The sequence below is a fragment of the Tinamus guttatus genome, unplaced genomic scaffold, assembly GCF_059628265.1.
Source record: "Tinamus guttatus ecotype Peru unplaced genomic scaffold, ASM5962826v1 Tinamus_guttatus_pri_ptg000028l, whole genome shotgun sequence".
In the NCBI taxonomy this organism is placed as follows: Eukaryota; Metazoa; Chordata; class Aves; order Tinamiformes; family Tinamidae; genus Tinamus; species Tinamus guttatus.
In genome coordinates, this window is record NW_028288562.1 from 344957 (window position 1) to 370566 (window position 25610).

General features: G+C 36.3%; 1 protein-coding gene across 1 annotated transcript in view; it reads left to right on the top strand.

Moving 5' to 3' along the window:
• Nucleotides 1–25610, top strand: part of CCSER1 (coiled-coil serine rich protein 1) — a 517309-nt gene that overhangs the window by 254726 nt on the left and 236973 nt on the right. The window contains exon 7 of the mRNA XM_088529607.1: nt 1292–1369. Within this exon, the coding sequence (XP_088385733.1) occupies nt 1292–1369 (78 nt within the window). The remainder of the gene's footprint in view (nt 1–1291; nt 1370–25610) is intronic.

Consider the following 25610-nt stretch of genomic DNA (forward strand, 5'->3'; position numbering starts at 1 on the left):
CGTACTAAGTAAGCACAGCAATTTTCTCCATAGGTGAATCATAGGTGAATCTGTGAGTCTGTACCCTCTCTCAGGTCTGGGAATGGATTTTGGGGTCCCAAATCTGATCTCTTTCTCTCTCTTTCTCTCTCTCTCTCTCTTTTTTTTTTTTTTTTTTTAATGGAAGAAGTTGTTTGAATAAAACCCTGCCTAGGAATCTCCTCTTGCCTGCCTGCTTCCACCCTCCTGTGCCACAGTCTGTTCTCCTGTGGAGTCTTTGCTCATGGACAGAGCTGTTGTATAGGCTCTTAGCAATGCAGATACCCCAGCAGTTCATTGCATAGGTTGAAGTCATTAAATCAGTCTGCACTTCAAAGCCTCAACAGGAAAAGGGAATAGACTCCTGGCTGTTCATGCAAACATGATTTTTATGCTCTCCATTATAACTTTGGTTTCTTTTTTTATATTGACTCTTGCGAATTTCTTTCCTGACAGGTATTGGATGTTGTAGTTTTCTCTAGAAGAGTTTTTGATAATGTTCTTTTTATCTCTTTCTTAAAATTAGTTTTGTTCTTGTATGCTTATTACCATTCAGAAATGCACGCAATTTTCACACTGCTTGCAGTCTGTCATTTATAAAAGTAATTATGTCACCCATTAAGTTACTAAAATAATACGTAACAGAGGCTAGGTTCTTAAATCAGTCGTTCAGACATTGTGACCAGATACCTCCATTGAGTTATCTACCAATTTATTTTCAGTATTAAATTTGTTGTTCTCTGTTTTTGTTTATGAATACTCATTAGCAAGATATATTGATTCATTTTAGAGTAATCTTAAAAAAAAAAAAAAAAACACACATTGATCCAAGTTCTTCCCTGTAACATATAGCTTTCATGTTAGCTTTGTTTTATTATTTTCTACAGGACATCATAAAAGTTGTTTATTGTAGTTTGCTGTGTATAGCATTTTTTTCTATTTTCAGTTATCCTCCTGTGTTTATTTTTTTTTGTAAACACAGTATTTTTGTATATTTGTGTTTTACTTCTTGAAAGGAGAGTTAATTTGAAATACCTAATACAAAAATACTTAGGCAGAAGTAACATATTTAATCTTCTACTAATTAAAGCTATAGTATTAGCAGTTGCTTTTTCACTTCAATTCTATTGATTCTTCTTCTTGTTTTAATACCTCCAGTGGGCTTTTTTGAGAATGAAAAAAGATACCCTTTAAAAGACACCCAAGCGCAGTGTGGTGCTTTCATGCTCCAAGCTTAACTGGAATTGCAAATGGCTCTGTGCTTTTCTTTCAGAGTACAGACATGAGCCCAGCCAGCAGTACCGCCTCGCTTCCAGTGAGCCCTCTTCCTGAGGAGCCCATACTCTTCAAGGTACAGTAAATTGGTCTTATAATGAATGTTGAATATGACTTTTGGCTGATTGTGTGCTAATACTGATATACTGTGAGGTGCTGGAACTATTGCTCTGCTTTCTTAAAATTACTTTGGTATCAGCTGATATTCTTATGTACCTCTTAAGAAATAGTTGGAACAATTTTTTTTTTTTTTTAATTTGGAAAGAATGTTCTTCTGCTAACAAGAGAAGCTAGAACTGAAAAACATGATGTAAAAATGTGGTGAATATTTTTTATATTTTTTGTTTTGTATTGCTGGTGACACATTTAGGTATGCGCGTGTATACTTTTCCTTCAGCGGATTTTTCTATAGGTGCATTTCAAGTGCATATTGTGATAACACAATTTGTTTTCTCAAACCTACAAGAAATAGCAAAGGTATCCGAAAATACATTGTAGATCAGTGTAAACCACAGGACTGTCACTGTTGTTAATTATGGTAGTCATCGTCCTTTGGTGGTACTGGCTGCAATAGATGGATACTGCAACTCCCTTATCAGCTTTTCAGGCAAGGAAGATGCAAGTTTCGTTTCAGGACCATCACTGTCTCAAATGTGTGTCATTCTTTGGCAAAACGATGCTACTGCTAAAATTTCTCCTTTCCTCAGCGAGTTTTGCACTATCATACAAAGGCAGTTAGTAGCCTGAGTTGTTCTCGTTTTGCTCACTTTGTGATGACACCAAAGGAAGGCTGAGCAAGTGGAATTGATTAAGTTTTCTAATTTATACATTTGTGTCCCTCCTGCACATGCCTTCAGTGCAAGAAATAATAACCTGTCTCAGACCATGGCAGCCTCATGAGAAACCTTGCTTTTCTCTCTCCTTGTGGGTTTCAGTGCGGTAAATATAGTGACTCTTGGGGCTAGACAGGTGGCAGCTGTAGTCTTCCCTCAGTGTTCTTGTTTTTGAGACCCCTGGCTCTTAGTCCTTTTTAGCTGAAACAGAACAATTTGTTCCAAAATACTAGAACACGCAGATCTCTCTTGCATGAGAAAACATCTTAAATAGATGTTGAAATGTTCTAAATGTTATAAGGCAAACTCTGTAGTTATTGTTTCTCCCTGTGCTTTGGAAACAGAAGAGGAAGAGGTGGCTCAGCTAGCCTAAAGGTAAGGAAACCTGGTCTGAAATAGTAAATAGTCTGAAATGCTAAAGGCTTGAGTTCAGCTCCTCAGCTGATGTAAATCTGCACTACTCTCTTTACATTAGCAGCACTCTGACAAATACACTACAGTGCATTTATTTATTTTTAAAGGAAATGGTGCTTGTATAGCTGAAAATGGATTGTAAATGGCTTCTTTGAAGTGGAATAGTTACTCTAATAAAGAAATAAGGCATTTCTTAATATTAAAAGTCCCTTTTTATATTTTATAGTAGAAAATTGTACAAGGGAATGAAAAAGAAAGCATGCGGCTTTATTTAGTCTTTCAGTCAATTTTCAAAACAGGAGGTATATTTTCCTCTGGAATTTATGTAAATTTTGAGATCAGACCAAGAAAAAGTCAAATGCATCTCACAACCAATGCCATTAAGTAGAAATAAAATAATATAAAATGCAACAGTTTCTGTTATTGCTTTCTGACTCCCTCAGAGAGAGAGCAATATTGTTTCAGTCGTAATGTGAACGAAGGGTTTTACAAGCCATAACCCTTTCCGAATACTGTCAAGTCTATAGTATTGGCTTTTGATAATGGGGTTATATATTTGCCATACCAGCATGATAATAACACTTGCCACCTCCTTGCTGTATGAAAGGAAAAAAAAAATGGAAATAAAAAAATGTACTCTCTGATTCTGAAAACACAGATGCAACAAAACTTGGCAGTACAAACACTTTGTCTTTTGGAATATTTGAGGATTGCTTAAGTTAATGAGCTTTTATATTAAACAGTAAAATCAAATGAAGACCCTGTTCTCAGTCATATTTGATTTTATACCAAGAAAGAGAACTGTTCCTTTTTGGATTTCATGAGTTTATTTTCAAAAGGAAATCTACTTTTCTATGTGTGTGTTGTTGTTGTTGTTTTTTTTTAAAAAAAAAGGGCAGGAAAATAGTATCATCATACTGTTATTACATTTAACTTCACCAAAGCAGATACATGTGATTTTTAATCCCATGGGGTTTTTTTTTTTTTTTTAAAAAAAAAAAAGCTATAAAAACCTATAAATAGGAAGGGAGCCAAAACTTGTTTAAAAAAAAAAAAGATGTTGAATCTAATCACAGGAAAGTTGGAAGCGAAATTTCCATGGGAGTGATTATGTGTTTCATTTCAGCATTAGCAGTACTGAACTCAGCTAACATTTTCACCTTAGATTGTATATACTATGGTATCCATATGACCTGAGAGCTCAAAATCTCTGCAGGAAGTATTCTGGAATATTTGGCAGAAAGTTGGTTATAATAAAGCAGGGGATGTTGACCTGGGTCTCGGTCTGTTAAAATCCTTTTTTAAATGTATTTATTTATTATTCAATCACTATATTTTGTGTTAATACAATATCTATACTGCAGTGATATCTAAAAACAGGAAAGGAAAAGATTAAGAACTTCAAGATAGCCAACTTGAGACCCATTTAAAGGGTAAAAGCAATCAGGGGAAATGAAAGCATAAGGTCCAACAACCTTCACTGCCTAACTCTTGTAAATAGTAAAATAGTAAAGGAAGTTGGTTTTGTCTGAGCAAAGAGCACAGTATTCAAAAAGATAACCAGTTCTTTATGTGGCTTCCGTTTACTTTTCTTCGTCACAGTTAGCAGTAAGCTTGAGTACAGAGTAGCCTTCCCTAGCTGAGCACTTTATGAACTTAGAGGAAAAAAAAAAAAATCCTGTTCATACAAGTATGCAGACATTGCACTTTTCAAAAGCTTTTCTCTCCCTCAAATCTAAACCAATTTTTGATGAAAAACTCAAAGATGTTTCTTTGCCATGACAGTTATTTTTGTATCAGATTTCAGCTTTTTATTCCCATGTGTTTTCCATGGTTAAGGCTATTAAAAAAGCAAGACCTTTTCCTGCATTATGGGGAAAGTGTGTGTCCTTTCTCCCAAAAAAACTTCTTTTGTGGTGGTGGTCTTTACCTTAAGTTTTTTTGGTGCAGAAGAATCTTATTTTGAACAGGATTTTATCCTTCTGACCTTATATTGTGTTCTTTGGAGAACTGGAGAATTATCTATGGAAAAAATGTGACACAGCAGCTGAAAATTTTCTGAATTAAGAATCTGAAAAACAGGACAGAATGTTATATGTCATGAAACCTTAATGCAAGTGGTTATTCTACATTATAATACCAAACAGTAGCTGGCACAGATGTGACTTACATGTAATAGTAACTGCTTATATCTTTGTTTATAAGCTGTAATTAAAATAATTTTGCCTTTACACTCCTTTTGAAAATCAGTGAAGGGAGGGGATATTTCTGAAAGGTCAATTTACAGAGCAGCATCTCATCCATCTTTTAGAACCTGTTTCTTTCTCCTGCTCATTATATCATGCTTTACTATAATAATATTTTCTTAATTTTAAAGTTGCTTGAAAATAAAGTCACAAAAGCTTTTAAGATGGGAAATCCATGAAAGCTACTTAGTGCATATTATAGATCAATTGTATTACCTAATAATACAACATCTGTCATAATGAGCAGCAGTGTCAACCACGACCACAATTGTACTCACTGTAACCACATTGTAAATACTAATCATAATAATTTATTAAAACCATGTTTATTTGCATTTGCATTTCATTATTAACTTCAACTATGCTTCGCTAATTGGCATTAAGTGTAAGGAAGAAAAAAATCTGAATATTATTTCTTTTCTACTTAAGAATTTAAGAATTTCCTAAACATTTCTTACCTTACAATATTCTGATTTGTGTAATTAATACTCTTGATGCTAATGCTGAATGAGAAGCAGAAGTGTCAGTACAAGTAGCAGAAGTGAACAATCCTTAGCAGTGTTACTAATATAGATCTAGCTTCTATTTTTAGTAGTTCTGCCATTCATCCTGGGGCTCCATCCTTGTTTGGGTAGTGGTGGAATTAACTCATGTAAGTGTAATAAACTCTTAAGAACTAACATACTATGTGGAAGTGAACATGAAGAACTCTGCAAAGGTTATTTTTTTGTCTGAACAGCTGATTTGTGGTTAAGGAAGAAGATATCGCCAAGACAGAAGCCATCTTGATGTGCCTGTAGGTAACTTATACATATCAGATACTGTGTGTGGATGAGACAGACAAATATGTACAAACCAGAAAACAAATTCATGTTCTCAGATCTTACCTGTAATCCTTCAAGGACTGCAGGTCAAAATTTCATCTGAGAATAAAATAATTTTGTGCTTTTATTTACCTGAGAGATCATTCAAACAGATGTCTGCAGGCTCAGAAATACAGTTATTCTAGTAATCATTAAAAGATTAAGCTGTTCTTTTTGTTTTGGTGTGGTTTTTTGTTGTTGTTTTGTTTGTTTTACGTCTTTCTAACAAATATTTTCAGAAGCTACCAGAAATTCAAATGGTTTTTCAACCACAGACATACAGTTGGGTGATCATCATTTTTCAGTTGGCAGGGTTTCCAGAAGACCTTAAAAGTGAATATTATCAGCACTATGAGGGTAAATATTATGTCTATTTAGGTTCCTTTGCTCAGGTAGACACGATATCACACAGTGAATTCTGATACATACCTACAGGGTGTTTTTCTGCTGAGTGTTGTGTATATACGTGGAAAAATCATCAAATTTGTAGAATTACAGGTTGCTGAAAGCATATTATCACCAGAGATTATGAAAAAATATTTTCTTGAAGCTCTACAGGAGGGTCCTGGTACCCCAAGTGAGAGTACTTTAAGTTCTTTATCCTAATTAACTGAATACAGACAGTAAATCCTCCTAATCTCACCTTGGCAAGTGACTGCTAGGCACAATTAAATCTGGAGGAGCACGTGGGTATTCAGAAAATAGGATGAATGTTCTGTTAGTGCGCACTGCTAAGGCAAGTGGGACAGAGTGAAGTTCGCATCTAATCATTGGCTACAGTAGCAAGTACCTTCCAACACAGGGATGGTTCAAAGGCATGGAGTGTTTTCTTATGCTTCCTGGAAAATAATTAAAATTTAGGAATAATAAGAATGTAAGAATTATTTAAATAATAATAATAAAGCAAGGTTCTAGAATTTGCTGAAACAATCAACTTATCCATTCTGCAATAAATTAGACAAACCAAGGATTTAAAAATGGGTGTCCTACATCTCCCTTGACTATCTTCACAGTAGCAGACAGTCTTCTTCTGACCAGTGTTTCCATCTTCCTTTTTAAAAGAACTTAGAAACTTGCATGGAAAATAACACATTTTTGAAAAATAAATTTGGCTTTGTCAAGAAAATATTTTCAAATGAAAATTATCCAGTAAATAGTTCCTTGATTTCTGTTTTGAAACAGTCATAAGCTACTTTCCCAGCATCTAAATGAGTAATGCTAGTAACCCAGCCACATGTTTTCAAACATAATACTTTACTGGAGGAAATACGGGCTTTTCATTTTGAAATTCTTGTCAAGTTGGATGCATGAGGAGGTAGATGCTAAAAATAAGTGACTAATTTTGATAATGCTATCATAGAGATGAAAAAGGCAGACATTCTGGTAAGTAATTTAGACAGCAGTTGCTGAGAGTGGGATATATTCAGTTAATTTCAATCACGTAAAATTAAAGGCAATTGTCGAAACATAGACATCTTGTGCTACTTAAGAAACCCAGCTATATCCTACCTTTCCTTCAGCTGTTGCTTTAGTCCAGAGCAGACTCAATCAGGATATGTTGAATGCTGCCCAATTGTAACAGTTAGTCTCATGTCCACCATTTTTTTTATTTGGTTTTACATTTTGTTAGTGCCTTGGTCATGCTATGTCTTACGTTAAATTCTAATCCCCCTTCTGAGCCAGGTGCTTATCTGGGGTGCCTCATTTTGCTGAGGAAGCTGGCGTGTGGAGGTGATTGAATTTGCAATGCAATTGAACTGTGGGACCCAAAAGGTTTCACCAGTACTTTTTCCATATGTGGTTCCCCCTCTTCAAACCTGTTAATTGTTGCATAATTTTCAAGCTAGCTTAGTATTAAAAAAAACCCCTCTGTATTCAAGTACTATTAAAGAGTTGTGGTATTATTGAGGTAAGTTTCTTGTTCTTTATAAGTGAACTACTGTGGTTTTAAGCTATAATATCTGCATTCTGCACTTCACAATTTCTTTGCTTCCAAAATACTGATGGTTGTTTGTAAATGAAATATATTTACATGTCTCATCGTTTGCTCAAGAATCGTGAAGATGTCTTTTGTCCACAAACTTAAATAAAGGGGGTCAAGTACAAGCACTTTAGTTTATAGAAGGGTCCTTAAGCCTGTAATTGGCGCTCTGTGTTAGTTTAGGAAAGTTACATTTTATAGGAGAAATGTGCAGAGTAAGAAGTCTGTTTAGTCCAACTTCATATGTCAGAGACCACAGGAAGTTATGAATATATATCCCACTGAGGCATTAGAAAGTGTTGTCCATTTACTTATTAAGATGTCTAAATGAGCTCTAATGGAAGCCATTGGAAATATATGTAGGAAGACAACATTCCTAATTCAAGCGGATTACAGATTACTACATTAGTTTTTAAAAATATTGTATATTTTACTTAATGTAATATATTTTTAAACACTATTTGATAAATAGTTGAGCATGTGATACATATATAAATTGCTATAAAAGAACAGGCAATGCCTTCAAGACTGAAGGATTTGCTGATGGGAGGAATAACAGCCATTAAACAGGCATTCAGTCCTGGCCAGGTGAATAATGAACAAAATATTCACCAGAGTGTCTGACAAACAGTGTTAGAGATTGACTCAACCAAGGAATAGAAACCCCTTTTCATCTGTTAGATTTGTATATTCAAATAAGGATTAATTATGGAGATGAGAAAGGGGTGTGAAGTTTTATTTTGAGTAATATTGGCTAAATATTTTAAACTCATTCTGCCTGGTAATCTCTTAGGCAAATTTTCCCTCTGTAGCAGTTTGAGAATATATGTATTTCAAATATCTTAAAATAATATGTCCACAGATACCAAACATAACCAAGTGAAGCTTGGGTTTGAGGGACAACGATTTGCATTGAAGGCCAATTAAACATTAAACTTTTACAAGTAATTGTACATTGCTAAAGTTCGTGGATTGCCTTTTACTGAAAATGCCTGAATTAGTACTCCTTTTTCATAGCCTGCCATGTCTGCATCAAATTTAAAATGTCTAGGAATCCTGCACAAACTAAAAATCCTCTTTATCCTATAAAAGCAGATGCAGTAAGAATATTAAAAAGAGAACTTGGAAGGAAATTGGTGACAGTACGTGTTGAAAATAATTTTAAAAGGTAGAAGAATGTTTTATTAGTAAGTATGAAAGTCCGGAATATTCACAAAAACTTTGTCATTAGGCCTATTATGTTACCAAAATAAAAAAAATGGTAATACTGGTTTTCACACTAGTTTTGTCATCACAATAATATTTCTCAGTTTTGTAAAGAAACGGGTCTGTAAAGGACAGTATCAAAGTTACTACTTTTTTTTCTGGTTAGTTTTAATAGAGCTTTGGCTTGTTTTTGTGGGACTATTCGGGTTGCTGTGAGGGAGTTTTTGTTCTTTGGGAACATTTCTGTATTTGAGGACTGCGAATAAGCATTCCTGTGCGTGCAGTGAGCACAGGGCATCCGCCTTGCGCAAGCCCCTCCGCCCGCACCTCGTTTCGGGCTCCCTGAGGGAGCGTCCCGCCATTTTGTGGCAGGGAAAGGGGCGCGTCGAAACGAGGGTCTTCAACTGGCGTCATGTCCGCGTGCGGCTGCGGTTCAGTGAGAGATACTTTGCCTCTCCCCTGGAAATTTGGAGTATTTTGGACCTGTCCTGACACAAAACAAGCAGACCCAAAGCTGTGCTCTTTGTGTGTCGAATGGTGGAGCCGTTAACGAGAGGTTTGTCACCTTTGCGAACGAAGGTTAGTGTTAGTAGGTGTCTTTTTTTTATGTTCTGGTAAATCCTTCTGGACACTCGTACAACTATGAGTTTGTATACTGAAGGTTATTGCTGTGCTTATCAGCATTTTCAATAAGTCATATTAATGGTCCTTTAAATTATTTAACTTTTATATATTTTACTCCCAACTGCTGAAATCCATTCTTCATCCATAAATGCAAAATGGTAGAGCGCAGGTCTTGTCCTTCAGTGATGCCTTCAGCAATGCGTGCGATCAAGTGGCTATTTGTTAGCAAAATGATAATCCTTTACCATGACAAGAAAAAAAGCAGTTATCTGCCTGTAAATGAAAACAGCATTATTAGTGGGCTTAATCTATTTTATAAAGCAGTGTGCATTTTTTGGAAAGTGGCCTTTGGAGGAAATGCCTTTAATTGTAATTGTCATTTTTCTGATATATCAGTGCTGCAATCACATAAGTGCTACTTGTACGTCACATAGATGTTTTCAGCATGCAGGTTGGAGGGGACTCAGCAGCATAAATAGTGATTTATTCTGAGATGCCGAGATTCCTGTGAACGCCAACCCTCATAAGGCTCCTGTGGGATGAGCGGATTTTACACAGCGACCCACACTGGTATGGGCAACAGAGTCGATGTTTCCGGCCTTCAAGCTCCAGCTGTATTAGTTATTTGTCCCCCAGCTCTGTCCTGTTCATAGGGCTGATCTTCAGCTCCTCTGCTGCCCCGCTCAGGGAACGCAGATCGCTGTGCAGACACAGCTTCCCAGTCATAGGTATGTGGGGAATATTCTCCTTTCCCTTAGATAGAGAAATGGTATCTGAGAAATAGCTATGGTACTTTAAGAAAACTTATAATTCACTTTAAAAAAAAAGGAAATAATCAATCACTGTGTGACTATTCACCTCTTTAGATAGTACTACAAATTCAAAACTCAACGCAACTTGGAGTTTTGAAACCCAAAAGCCTATCACTAGGTGCTTCTGTCCCTCTGCACATCGGAGATTTTTCAGGTGAAAGGAAAAATAGGAGTTCATACAAATGTAGCTTTTAATGTCAGTGTGAGCCTAACGGCAGAGGAGCTAGCAGTCAGGGAACAGAAGTGTGCTTTAATTTAGCCAAAAGATTGGCGGCAAATGAAGCACTAGTTGTTTGTGTTTGTTGAGACTTGGTAGGATTTTAGCAGGCTAGAAGGATTTTTAGCAGCTTGGGGCTTGCTTTTTACCATACCAAGAGCCAAGGGAAGGGTCCTGCATTGCTGGGCAGTCTGTGTAACTGGTGTCCAATTCAGGACGAATGGGTGGGTGGGTGGATCATGTCAGTCAGAATACATCAAGTTAGTCTTTGTAACGAAGGACTGGCTTTCACAGATCCCTTCAGAAATATAAACGTATGACTTGGGACACCACTCACCTATATATAGCTTGTCCTAGTGACTGAAGTATTAATTAGTTTTTGTCATCTGAACCATTTTTAAAATGTCTGTCCCGACCAATGTGACTAATGTTCCAATTTGTAAATGTATTTAATAAGTCTGAAAACAGATTAATATAAAAGAGATGCTCTTAACCTACCTTTTCAGCAGTACAAAACATATAGTTCTGTCAGGGAAATTCATCAAAGGCCTCAGCTGAAAAGATGTATCTTCAAATGTACCATATATATAATTTATGTATATAGTGCGCATACACATTTAGTACACATCCAACATTTGCATATACAATTTAGATGTAATTTTTATAAGACAAACTTAAGTTTACTATCCTTTAATGACTCTTAAACTTATGAGTCATTTTGGATAGGGAAGTTTATTTATTTATTAACTGAATTGAGTAACATCTTCATTCTTCAGCATACAGGAGTTATGGGAGTAAAAAAAACTCATGCTGTCACATTGTGTGGCTCATGGCATATTAAACTGTTCAGGAAAGCCAAGCATTTGGCAAATTGTGATAGTCATTTCTTGTTTTGATTAATATATATAATAATTATATATATGCAGTCATCACTGTGGTATGAACACAGCAGAAGTAAATGTAGCATACTGTCACATGAACACAGTTTCTTGTCAGAAGTTACAGACATTATTAAGGCACAACTCTAACTATAAAGTTATTTGAAAGTGTTGAAGTGTGTTAAATAAAATGACTACAAAACAGCTAAAATGATATTTAAAAAAGCTGTTCAGTTTCGCAGGAATGCAACAGTGTTACAGACATAGAAATAGAGACAGCTTTAAATGAAACATTTTAAGAAGAATAACCAGAAGAATGATACAACTGTAAGGGTAATAGAGTTGCTATAAGAGCTATCATCTCAGTAATAAGAATCAATTGATGATGCTGACTGACAGTTTAAAAGTCTGAGTTGTTAACTATTTCATACTTCCTGTTAAAAAAGATATAGTGAGCTTCACAAATCTACATAACATTCCAGCCAGTGGACATATTCTGCAGATCTCCAGATTAATATGTTCACTAGGAAAGACACAGTGTCTACTGACATTAGCCACTCCACAGGTGTCAGATTTAGGTTCATTAGTGGTTAGACTGTTTGCCATATAGCTCTTCTAGAGTTAACTTTCTTCCTTATTTTCATTTCAGGGGATTGGAAGCAGTCTTCATTTGTAAATGTGAAAACCTATGTGAAATAGATGTGAAGATGATGGATTAATACTATGGTAATTTGTACTGAGAACATTTGATAATCCAGAATTACCTCTTAAAAAAAAATACATCTGTGTAGCAGATGACCTACAAAGTGATCCTTATGCTTGTCAGTCTTCATTACCTGTGTGAAATTCTTAAGTGTTTTTTTTAAAAAAAAAAATATATATATATATATATACAGAGAGAGAGAGAGAGACTCTCTCTCTTTATATATAAAATACAGATTGGCAGTAGACTGCAGCCTATTGCGCAGTCACAGATGGCTTTCCCAAGCTCATGTAGGCCAAGAGGTATGAGCTGACCTAGTTTCTTTCATTAACAAATGGACCACTGTTCTTCATTAAAAATAAACATTTGGAAAAAATTCAATTTTAAATGACCAAAGGAAACAGAAATTTACAATATGAAGTGATGAAGAGGTAACTTAAACACCCAGTGACGGAGAATCCAGAATTTGGGATTCTCCATTCCAGTTAGCCCTTACTAGGAGGCTCACTTGGTAACTGCTTTCATTCCTATGAAATATATACCCACCCATAAATATGGGTGTACATTTATTTTACCTAGTGTAAATATGCAGTCAGATCTTAAAAGAAGAAGACCTTACACTTGCTTTTGTTCAGAGCAGGGTGTGCCTAGCTCTGGATGACAACAGCCCACTCATCCATGCTTTCTCCACTGTTTCATTCTGTGACTTTGAGTGAAAGAGAAAAAAGTGATAAAGAGGAGGGAAATGTCAATCAAAGGTGCTTAACAGTTGCCTCAAGGCAAGAAAGCTCCTGTTGCTCTCTGCTGCAGAGCAAGGCACTGCTTTTATCTGTGATGTTTCAAAAGTAGAATTGGATTTTTCTTTCTGTTTCCACTCATAGAAGAAAGGGAGCAGATTGCACAGGCAGGGATTCCTGTTTGAGGTTTACAAATGTGTTTTTAAATTGCAAATAGCTGTCTTGTGTTGCTTTAGTACCTTATTTATAGAGAAAGATGGCCTTGGGCTTAAGGCCTGAAAGTGAGTATCAGAGGATGTGGAGTTGTGTCCCAACAGCTGCACTCCTTTCCTAGGGGAGGTAGTGGGGGTGGTTTGAATTCTCCTTGCACAGCGCATTTTTTTCTCTTCAGTGGCATATCGAGAACAATTTCATTAAACTTTTGAAGTATGTTCTGGATTCTCACAAGGCAGGTGTAGTAGATGTGCCAAATATTAATATTTGCAAGCATTCTAGATGGTAAAATAGGTAAGAAGAGGACAGGGAACATGGTACTGCAGGCTGATGCATATGGAAAACTAAGAGAGGGTTAACTGGGAGTAAGGATTTTGGTCTACATCAAATAATTCACATTGGTGTCTAACTGTTTGGTACAAAGCTTATGACTTAATTACTATTTTTGGCAGATCTGAAGCTGTTCCATCAGACCTATAAGATTGGAGTTGTTAGCCATGAAAGGGATGGGAGAGATCTTGACTAATACAGCTATGTCCTAATAGGTCTTTCCTTGTCATGAGTATAACAGAACCGGAGAAGGACTGACACCTTACATAAGAGGAAACATGTGGGAACTATCTTGCTCTGATTCTTTTTAATTTCATGCATATGAAGACATGCTTATTAGACAGTTTCAATTAAAATTAAGTTGTCCCACAAATACCGTCTGATAATGAGTAATAAAATTTGAAATGAGAGCTGCTGTAAATAACAGAAGATAAATGCAAATTAAGAAGCAGAGCAATCCATTATTATGTTTAAGGTTTATGTGTTAGGAGTTTGTTACATCTTAGTTTCCTTATGTCTTTTTGTTCATGGGCTGCTATACAAACACATACTGTCGATTGCTTCCAAAGCGTATTTAACAGTTACTGTAAAAATCACAGCAGGCACCTTTCGATGTACGAAAGTGCCAAGTTTCAGTTAAACATTTCACTGTACCAAGTTATTGGTAATAGTTAAAATAGAAGAAAATAGCTGCTGGTTATGGTAGATATTTATGTAAGTTAAGTTTGTATTAGAAAAGCGCTGCATGGCTTACACAGCACGTGAAGGACAAGGTATGCCTAAGGAAAGAGTTGCATCTTGTACCTGTTTGTAGAATACACAGCCGAATATATATTCAACAGTGTATACAGACTATCTTCTGCATTTAGTACCTTAAGTACATTTCTAAGCAAGTAATGTCGTAAAACTCACTCTTCTGTTATGACAACTTGTTGAAGCCTGTGCTTATTGTAGTTCATGTATTTTTCACAATTTGGTAAAGCCACGACAGTAACTAAATTGCCCCCAACTTTTTGCTGAATTAATTTATCAAGCGAAATGGAAGAGGCTGCTAAAAATGTATTTACAAGCTTGCTGCCCTCCTCAGGGTGTCGATTTTAAAATAGTTTTCCCAAATGTTTTAATCAAGTATCCTTCAGCTTTCTTGAAAGACTTTTTTTTTTCTTTTTTTTTAATATTTCTGATGTTTTACTCGAAATCTGTAGCAAGTTTTCTGCACCAAGCTCTTAGAGGACGTTTTGACATACTACACTTGTATCACTGGGTAGTTAGAAAACATAACTAGAGGTCTAATACAAGTGTATGCTTATCTTTACATATATACTTAGGTTAATCAGGGTTTGTCTTTGACATTTTCAGTGTTAAAAAAGTAAATCCAAGGGTCAGTAAAAGTGTGCCCTTCTAAATTAAGGAGCCACTCCAAGCAGGGGTGTTTCTTGAAGAATGGTCCGAATTACTGGAATTAGTACATAAACGTAGAATTCACCAGCACTCAAATCTTGGCAGTTAAAAATCTTTTAAATGCTTGGAGGATAAATACTGTACCCTGACAAGATTCTGACCGTGAATGTTGTAGCAACAGCAATTTTATTAAAAAGCCATGGATTTTCAGCATTCTTTCCTGTCAAATTGTCAATGAGAAGTGCTGGTCTGCCAACTTTCTGGGGGTCTGGCAGCTTTGTCCAGAGGTGCTATTGTACAAGCACGATAGAGAAGAGCTAAGGTGGCTTGTGCCCTCAGATATGTGGGGAAATGATGTTAGCAAACATGATGCTTCTGAAGGAAGAGCTGTCACCGGGTGACTAGACAGTTCAGACATTGTTCATCTGTCTAGCGAGTGTAAAATAATGAATGTCTGCTAACAGGAAACACAGACCTGTGATCCCCAGAGGAATGGTTGATGAATATCCGGACCATCTTATTTGTACTTGCAAGGCAAATCTATTTAACCTTTCTGATAGGTATACAGCTGCAACCTAATATTTCAGAAATGATGCATGCTCCTTTTTAATCAGGGTAAAGTTACATGATTAATAGGTCTTTTGGATGTGATATTCTTTAATTTTTGAGTAATGCATAACATGTATTTTATACCTCAGAAATGTAGTTCCTCAAATAAAAGATCTGTCAAATCACCATTAATTTCTAAAGATCTCCAAAACCCAAAATTAGATTCAGGAAGTGCTTGACTTAACAGTCTGAATGAACAGAAATTGTCTTCACTGGATGCTGATTACAGCCAGGTAAATCTGCCTAAGAAAACCTTCTGAATTTCTTTTAACCATTTTTTTTTTTTCAAACCTGTATCATTGCAGGTAATTCCTGTTTCATTATTTTCTCTTATGGCATGCTGGCATCTTTCTAGTTTCCTCTGGTGTTTATTATGACTTTCTTAGCCAAGAGTGTAGAGCATTAATGCTGTTTGGAAAGTTGAAATTGCAAATATTTAAGTGTTTTATTACGAGGCTGAGTTTTCAAGTGTTTTAAATGCATTTTTGAAAAAGAGACTAGCGGTAGCTTGGATGGTGCGAGACCCAAATTTTATGCCAGAAACCACAAACCATTTTATACCACAAACTTGTAATTAAAAAAAAAAAAAAAAAAAAACAGGTATCATATTTTATGTCTGCTTATAGCAGAATATAATCTAGACCATCCATCGTTACGACATGGCATTGTATTCAATCTGCATAATTATTTTCCTCCAAGATTTACAAAAATCCACTCTGTCCTTCGCAAGATTCAGTCTCTCAATCCTCACCTTCTGACAGGAGAGATGCCATCTGAAAAAAAAAAATTAAAAAAAAAAGCTTTTGGAGGTAAAAGCCTAATCTTGAATCCTCACTTCATGCTGGCCACATCATTGGCCTCTGTCTTGAAATAGGAGCCTTCCCTCTGGGTTATTGTCTTTTCCAGCCACCCCTTCTTTCTCTTCCTTCTCCATATCCTTTTCCATGGCTGCTCTCCACCTTCCTGAGCTCACCTTTTTTTTCCTTCCCTGCCGTTTCTGTTCTAGGTTGTAATATTGCCTTCCCCAACTCTGGCACTCTGCTACTGAGTTCATGCTGAGGTTCCCATTCATATGATTATCAGCTTTGGGATAGATAATTAGAGCCTGGTGGCAATTTAAGAGGGACCTCTTTTAGCCCATAAATGCTCTGAGAAAAATCTTGCCATACACCCCAGCAGTTTGAGCCAAAACCAGTCGACAAAAGACCACAAAGGAATGAACATTTGTCATTTAGTTGCACTTATATTACCTTCATGTAAATTAGCCAGTTTCACAAAATGCTGTTCTTATCGCCTTACGGTTTTCCTTCAGTGAATTGCAAAATAAAGCTATTGATTGACACAGTTAGAAACCATCTTTAATCAACAGATTTTGAGAGCTAAAAATATAATCTGCCAGTTTGGCTATAATATGCTTTTAAAAATGGCCGGAATTGATCACTCTTTGGAGAGTGCAGTTGAACAGTGGGTAAATGAAGAACTGAAAGAAAGGCCCTGCAGATTGATACATCTCACCTATAACTTCTAACCCTCTGATACAATGAAGTTGCCACATACGCTGGTGAGAGCAAGCCCCACCATCCTGGCTGTGAGCTTTGAGTCCTGGAAGGCTTGAATAGAGAATAAAATGAGGTGTGATGCCCTTCCTGCTCCTTAAGCTGGGCCTCCATGCTCTTTCCTTTCATTAGGTATATGGCTCTTTCACCTGTTTTATTTATTTATTTATTTATTTATTTAAAAAAGAAGCCAGAATCGTTTGTTTCACTTAAATTTAAAACGAAAGTATTGTAAGCAATATTTAAACTTATCATGGTAATAATATTCTGGATTGAAAATGTGAAGCAGAGATGGAATGTTTTTGTCAATGCAAAAATAATACCATCTGCTGTTTAGTTTCAATTATTGTGTAAAGCTTAGAGTACTTATTATTATTTTCTATCAAATATATTCCAGAATTCACACATTCCTCCAGTAACGTGAATTCATTAGGATTGCTATTCTGTTGATACTGAAATAGGTGCAGTATAAAGTTGTAAAGCATTTATGAAATCTAACTGGTCTGTCTGTGGTAGTGAGGCTCATGTGAAGTGGTGATCCATCCTTTCTGCCTTAGGAGAAGGAGTACAAGGCAAAGCTATTTTAAGATACGGCATTGAATTGAAGAGACAGGTGAGGAACTGCCCTGCCCGCTGTGTGTGGGCTGTCTTTTATGTGTATCTAGAGACTGAAAATGATACAGAAATACATTATAGTGATCCTAGTATTGTCTGGGGAACTGAAAAATGAAAAAAGAAAACTATTAGACATATTTGCTCTTCTGTCAAATTCCACATGTCTCCCTCAGCAGACAGAGGTTTTGCCGCCCCCTCTCCCAGTGCTGACACTTTCTCTTGGTCCCTTTATTTTTGGTCTTTAATTCTCAGCTTCCTGTATGGGAAATGATCTTTAGGTTATACTGCAGTACCAAATGTACTGTTTATGCAAGGTCCAGCTGATCTTGGCTTTTTCCAACCCATTAACAGCCTTGTCTCTTAGAATCTGTAACATTAAACTTCTTCTGTTGACTTTTCCTTGATTTGATTAGATTTGAATTTTTTCCTTGACTTTGTCTATTTCCCCATTGGAACAGCAACCTTCTCTTGCAGCTGCCTCGTTAAAAACTATTGAATACTCAGAAATTTCTGACCATATTAATTTCTTGGTGTAATCTTGGTGTTGTTCCTTGGGCCATTATTTCATCTAGAGCATTTTGCAGGATTGCCTTTTTTTGTAAAGCATGAAGGCTGATATTGTAGTTGGTTTTTGAAACATCAGAAGTCTGGGCTTTTGATGAAACACTCATTTTAGCTTTTTTTTTTTTTAAGGAAGATTATATTCTGTCTGTATGTAATATGACTTTATTTACACTACTGTGTCTATTTTGGTATTGATTATTGCGGACTCTACCAGGCAGAGTTAAAGTTCAGATTTTTCAGAACATTTATTCTTTTTCTATATTTTTTTGCTAATTTTATTTTCTGTCAGAAGTTCTTTATTTTTCTTCCACTATTTTTGATATCTTCCTCTAAATTAGATTTTATTTGATGGCTTTACTTTTATATATCTTCTACCACACATGTGATCTTTTCTCTGTCTTATTTGATCCATTCTTTTATTATATTACTTATTTGCTCTTTTTTCATGAGTCCTTCTCTTCATTTGCTCTCCCTGCAGTTTGGTATCACTAGCACAGGGCCTTTCTTAGGCTTTTTGGAGGTAACTGGCTTTTACCAGTCAGGTCTATAAGCAGGAGAGAAAGCATTATCTTTGAAGTAAGTTGACTTGAAATAAAAATTAAATTTTTTTTGTGGTTGTTTTTTTTAATGATCCAGGTAGTTTGAATTTAGTGGAGATATTACTGGCTAAGGGAGTTATGTCCAGTTCTGTGCAGAAGGCTCATCTCAGTGATTGGAAAGGCCTCTTTTACCCTTTAAGTCCATCTTTTTGTTGGCATGTGTGCCATTCCTCTCTTTCTCCTGCTGGTGACTGTATTAACTTGTAGTAGTTTGGCTTCTGTCATGACCAGTGGTTACGTACGAGCTCTTGATAAGGTACTGTGCCTGTGCTGGGACTTGGGTCGCCTCCAGCAGTTCTTAGTGGCGCTGGTTGAGGAGCTACACTCCAGGACCTGGACTCTGCTGTCCTGATGTGACAGTCATGCACTGCGCTGCTGCAGCAGGAAATAGCATCTCTCTAGGATACCCAGGATCCAGGTATGGAAGATATGATGTCTGAAGCTAGATGATACTGATCTATGCCTCTAATTTCCTTACAGGTAGACTGGAATTACATCTGGAAATAATATTTTTATTTATTAGTTTATTTTCTTCCAGTCAGTTGTCTCATCTTACCTTTAAATTGGCCCTTCAGTGTGAGAATGGTGATTCACTCATCAAACTTCCCATCTTTCCCATTCACTGAAGCAAATGGTCAGCAATGGATTCTTTTGCTATTACATGGGAATTTGATTTGTTTTGGTGCCTAAAAGGTTAATACTGGTTGGTCTCTTTCATGCTTTACGCATACATACTGATTTGATTTTATCAAAATGGACTTGAAATAAAAAGTCTAACAACATCCCCCAAATGTTTTTCAGCTGTTAACTCATATTAGCACAGAAAGATTCTCTTTGTTGCTGTGAGGATTAGGAGAAATATCATGATAGGGTTAGACAGAAGGCGATTCATTCGATGTTTTCTAAGCTAAAAATAACTTCATTGTGGGAATGAGAGTAAAAATTATAAACCAACTGAACAAGGAGGTGCGTAGCAGAATACACATTGCTCTTGTAAAGAGAAAAATAAAGGTAGTCCGAACTGATCTTTATGATACCATGAAGTGTTGTGTTTCTTTCATAATTTTGCTGCTTTTCCCTGAATCAAGAAAAGCTATGCCTCTGTATTTAATGGAGAAGTTCTGCTCTAGGGTTTTCATCTACATGATATCTCAAAAAAAAAAAAACAGTCTGCCTTTTTCTCTTCTCCAAAGTTCATGTTCATATCTCTGCAGAGTGTAAAAAGTGACGACTGGTTTCTGTAGGTATTAAATACAGGCTAGTTTGCATAGTCCCATTAATTCTTGTAACAGTTGTAGTAAGTACTGTAGCCGGGTTTTACTGGTTCAGACTCTTCCTTACTCTTGAGGTTGAAAACAGCTCTTGAAAAATATGTAGGGTGGATGCTCCATCTCTGTAGAGGTACAGTGGTTTATATACAGCAGATGAGAATCTGTTTGCATGAGTTGTGTGGGGAGTGTCTTTTCCTGGGGGAGTGGGGAGAATGAATTGTGTGCTGGAGTAATTCCTTTGCTTACTGATAATACCTGCAGTGGTGTTCACCTGGGCAGGATCTGCTCCAGTTTCCATGGCAAGAAGCCTGTGCTGCACTGTTGCTCTTGAGTGTGTTAAGCTGCATCTGCAGGTTATATAGATCATATGTTTGTCTTGAAAAGTGTTGTCCATTCTGTCCTGAAAAATTCTCCCATTTACAACAAGGGCAGATGTAGCTGAAGACCTCTGCTTCACTCTGATGCTACTTAAGCTTGTTATATCAGCTTCACTCTGATACTACTTAAGCCTGTTGAAAGGGGGTGAATTTTCTACCAAGTTGCTACTTGGCTTAAAGTGTGAGTGTGCTCCCATTTCAAGTGGAACTGTCTGCTTGGGTCGCTATCTGTTTCTTGTTATTTGTTTCCCAACGTGTCTGCATGCATCCTTGCTGTTTGCCTGACAGACAAAGGAAACAAGTCACTATCTCTCTGTAATGTACATGAAAGTCCTCTGAGGTGCCTTTGAACGTGACCACAACTCCCTGTGAAAATGAGTCATGCTTTGAACAATGACAGTATATTCTTAAGTTTTGCTTCAAAGATTTATCCTCTGAGAAAGAGTGCTTAATACCATCTTTAAAGATCAGGACCTCATTAGGACAGATGTTTAATCATATGGTGGAAGGAGGGGAAGTCATCTTTGCTCCTGGTTTATAGCCCTTATGAAGCCCCTCCCTGGCAGTGCGAAAGGCACTGAAGGACAGGTCCCCGGGACTACATCGTTTTCTGTGTCATGCTCAACTTGTTGCCAAAAGGTTTTCCCAAGCTTAGATTTCTTGCAAAAAGTCTTCAAGAGTCTGGAAGAGTCTGAACCAGTAAAACTCGGCTACAGTACTTACTACAACTGTTACAAGAATTAATAGGACTATGCAAGCTAGCCTGTATTTAATACCTTGCAAAAAGCCCAGGAAGCCATGAGTATTTCCATGTCAGTCTTGCACTCTGATGATTTTCTCTAGAAATCGTAGTTAAAACTTCTGCTCATGTAGTGCAATATCTGCTGTCAGGAAGACTTTAGCAGCACTCACTGTCAGCCAGCTGGGAACAGTCCTGAGAGTCATCATAGTCTTCCCTTCAGGTTATAGTTTTGTTTCCAGTTGAGAGCCTTGATCGAGAAGCCAGTAACTCTTTCCTCCTTTTCCAAATTACTGATATAAGGTAACTGCTTTGTTTAATTTGAGCTGAGAAGAAGACAAAAGAATCTTTACGCATGAAAGCACATCATTAGCTTACAAGTGGGAGCATAGTCACTACCAACAGTTGAAGGTAAACGTATATGTGCTAGCAAATTTAGGGTTGAGGTTAAGAGGCATGATCTGCTATTTATTTTAAGAAAAAAAAAATGTGCTCTTTTAATATTTCAGACTTTTACTGTTTTTTTTCCTCCATTTTCCTTAGTTTAGGTTCTGCCTTGTTATTCCTCCTTGTGAATGGACTTTTTTTCCTTCATGTAGAGAGAGTAAAAAATACAGGAGAGTTTTTGAAAATAGATATAAATGAATGGCCTGTCTCTGAAGTAAGTGGGAGTTCCAAATGTTGAATTTGATATATAGATTCATATAAGTCTGTGATCTTATTTGGAGAATTCAGAAGTCAATTTTCATGAGCTGGTTATGGTGATGAAACATGTAGATGTATTTTTCATGAGAAGAGAATATGGTTGATACCCTATCTTTTAATACAGATTTCAAAAAGGCGTGCTTGAGAAAATATAAGGAAATGTTCTGTAGTGCTAGTAACTGAAGGATTATATTGCAGGTTTAGAAAACATTTTAGCGGTTATAGAAGCTAAATGGAAATTGATAAATGGGGAAATGCCACATCCATGCATGTATAGTTTGTTTAAAGCAGTTGGACCATATTTCTTCCAACAAAAATGCTTTTTTTTTAACAGAGTAAAAGTTTTGATTAATGCAGTTCGTCAAGATGAAGCAAAAATTATTGTAACTCTGGCTGGCTCCAGCTTATTGATGCTGCAGTGAACATTTTTGAGTGTTTTTTCCAACGTAGAGCCCAGTGTAGATTTTTTTCAAGGAACTCGAAACCTAAATAAATGAACCTTGTAAGTCTATTTTGTAAGTGTAGCTTGTATGTTTTAGTCCCTGTATAGTTATGAATATCTGAATCATCCTTTTCCTGTTAATTTAAACCAAGTCCTTGTTCTTAAAAGATATGTGGCCATGTTACTTCAGCAGATGTGTTTTAATTTTAAGTATAAAGAGCTGACAATGAATGCTATTTCTTCCACCGCAAAACAGACATAAATTGAATGTTCATTGACCACAGGGAATATTAACATCATTTTCAGATTCAGTGTTTGTAAATTTAGCCTGATATTTTTGAAGTATTCCCTTCACAAGTAAATGATTTGGTTTCCCTATGTCTTCATTAAAAATGAAGTAAATCATAGAAAAATGCAAAGCATCCATGAAAAACAGTAAATAATAATAATAATAGGTAATAGTAAATTCAGAATGGAAAATTAACTTAGGAGTGTTGGTCAGTTTGCAGATATTTATCTTAATACAAGTGTAGCATATATTAATGCACCTACTCATGTGCATAAAAATGAGTGATGGAACTTCTCAATAGTTTATCATGTTAGTGAAGTAAATGATTGCTGAGCATATCTTTAGAAGAAAGAGTACTTTCCATCTTAGGATCAAATCTGTCAGGTGACCAAAGTGGCGTTTTATCTTATTTCCCCTGATTATTTATAAGCTAATTGTTTAAAATGTTTAAAGAAGAAAAGAACACAACTGTTTCATCTGAGTTTTCAAACAACATTGTTTCATGCCTTGTCTTGCTTGGAATATGCACTACTTCGAAGCCTTCCTTTCTTCTCAAGTTTTCAAAACCAGATGGGTGTTTGCACTTGAATTTTAAAGTGCAAAACAAATGACTATCTAATTATGCAGTAGGTTATACAGCTGTGCTGTACTCTTGCTATTTGTAGCAAAATAAATGACATGAACTCTTGACTTCTGTAGGTGATCTTTGCAACTTTCCCCTCAACTAGCGGTCCCGTTTATTACTGGCTGAGTATGAGATGAATTAGGCCAACACAAAATGGCTGTCCAATTTTTTTCCCATTTCTGTCATAAGTGTGATACCTGTGAGAATCAGAAATGGAGAGGTACCGAAGAAATTGAAAGATGGCCAAACCACACAGATTTCTGGGACACTGCCTCTGAACGGAGCTGTTCACTGTTATCTTAAAGATGTTTCTTGCTGCTGTGCCATGGCTTAGAGTACTAGTGAAATAAATCCTACAAAAATCTTCTGACAAAGGTTTTTGCTATGATCTTATGGAAAAGGAAGCTGACCAGAAAAGACGATGAAAAAACTCAGAATACAACTTGTAGCTTTTTATTTTCCACTTGTTGCTGTCACCATAAGATGATTCATCTTTCTTTTCCTTGTGCCTGGCTCACACCCCTTTCTCCTCCTTAGTCTCCTATTACCTTGAGGTCACGTATAATCAGCTCATCTCTTGATGTATACATTTTCCAAGCCATGCTGATTCTGAATCCAGGATTTTTTATTGCAGAAAGCTTGCAGTTCCAGAAAGCTTACCTTTTACAATGGAAAGGGTAAGCAAATACTACCAAACTGGAAATATTTAGTGATAGGATTCCTGTCTGCTTTTAATCACTGAAACAAGAGGAGGATTTATTTTATTTTGTTTTGCTTTGTTTTTTTAGGAGTGATTAATGCCAACATTTCCCATGGTAGAGAGGACAAATTCATTGAATAGATGAATTGGATAAAAGTAAAATTTGCTCAACATGACTGACCTTTGTTTATGTATATAGGAAACCGCTGTAGCTCCACTAATCCATGCAGATGGATCATTCTGCACATTTTAGAGACTGACAAATTATTGCCATCTCACCTTGTTCTCACTAGGATCACGTACTTATTTACAGTTTCTGAGAGCTGTGGAGTGGAACTGGGGCTAAAAAATCTCAAATAAGGCAATAACATAAAGCGGATGTATTAGAGCAGCTCTTTCTACTTCGAATTGATTATTTCTGAGCTTGAAGCAGCCATGTGTAGTTGCCCTTGATAAAACAAAAATAATGTAAAGACTATTTTCAATTTGTTTGTGCATTTTTCTGCAAAGCCAACAAATATACTAAAAAAATGTACTTCCCCCCGAGCAAGACTTGCTTATTTTGAGTTCATACTTTCTTTAGGAAGATGAATACGTTGTCTTTGAACTCAAAGGCTTATTGGGATAAATCGTAAGGGGCGTGGGAGGCGGGGATGGAAACAGAACTGCTTTCTAGAATTTTGGATCTTTTTTTTAGAGAGAGAGAAAAGAGATAGGGGAATGTATATGCAAGTGAGGACATATCTTCTTGTTCCCTTCTGGATTACTCAAGTAATGCTTCAGAAAGTTTTGTGCCTTAATGAAGTATGTATTAATATTGGCAGTTGTCTTATGGATCTATTTCTGGCATAATATCAGCCTAACAGCATTTAAAAATTCCCTGAGGTATTGAAAGACTGATTTATATGTCTTGCACTTTTGTTTCGTAAGGGTATGTAATAGTAACTGTTAGTTCAGCTAAAGCTGATTTTTTTTTTCCTTGTGTTTTAAAATTTGTGCTCCTTTTTTGAACTTCAGATTGTCAAGAAGGGTGTGGAAATGCCTTGGCTAATTTGGGGGATGACTGGGAAAAGAGGCCTGCACATTTCTGTAGAAATTCCAGTTACCAATTAACATGTTCATTAGAATATTTGAGTCACAGCTGATTAGCATTTGGATTTATTATCTGAGTAAACCTGACCTATTAAGCCTTCTAAATCTATTGCTGTCAGCTGCTGTCATGATTACAGGAAGAGAACACTGTGTGTCATTGCAACACTGCTCTTCCACCAGAGTTTTAACTTAAAACCATAATTGCCTTGTTTATCGCTGAGTTGTTTGCCACAATCAATTATTTTAAGCTAGCCACTGTCACGTCCATCTTTTTAATACCTTTCTTGTCACTGTAAGTGCCTTTAGCCTTACAGGCTAGTGAAAGGGTCTTGTATCAAGCCTGATTACTACTCTAATGTTTCCCAGGCATGCTTGATGATGAGCTTGCCATATGAAACAATTTCCTGCAGTAATAAAGCTAATTAAAGTAGGCAGTCATCCCCACATCAGTCTTTAATGAATTATAACGAGCTCATTAATCTATCCATTCTCATTCAGCACATCTATTGGCTAGGCATCTTTGTAGGTATCACAGGGTATAACTCTTGGATGGAGAAAAATGGATGGCGAAAAAGCATCTATTTTCCTTTATTGCCTAAAAGGAAGAGCCAGTAGAGCTTTGCTGTAAGTGAATATTCTTTTAAATAATAAGAAAGAAAAGGAGTAAATAGCCAAG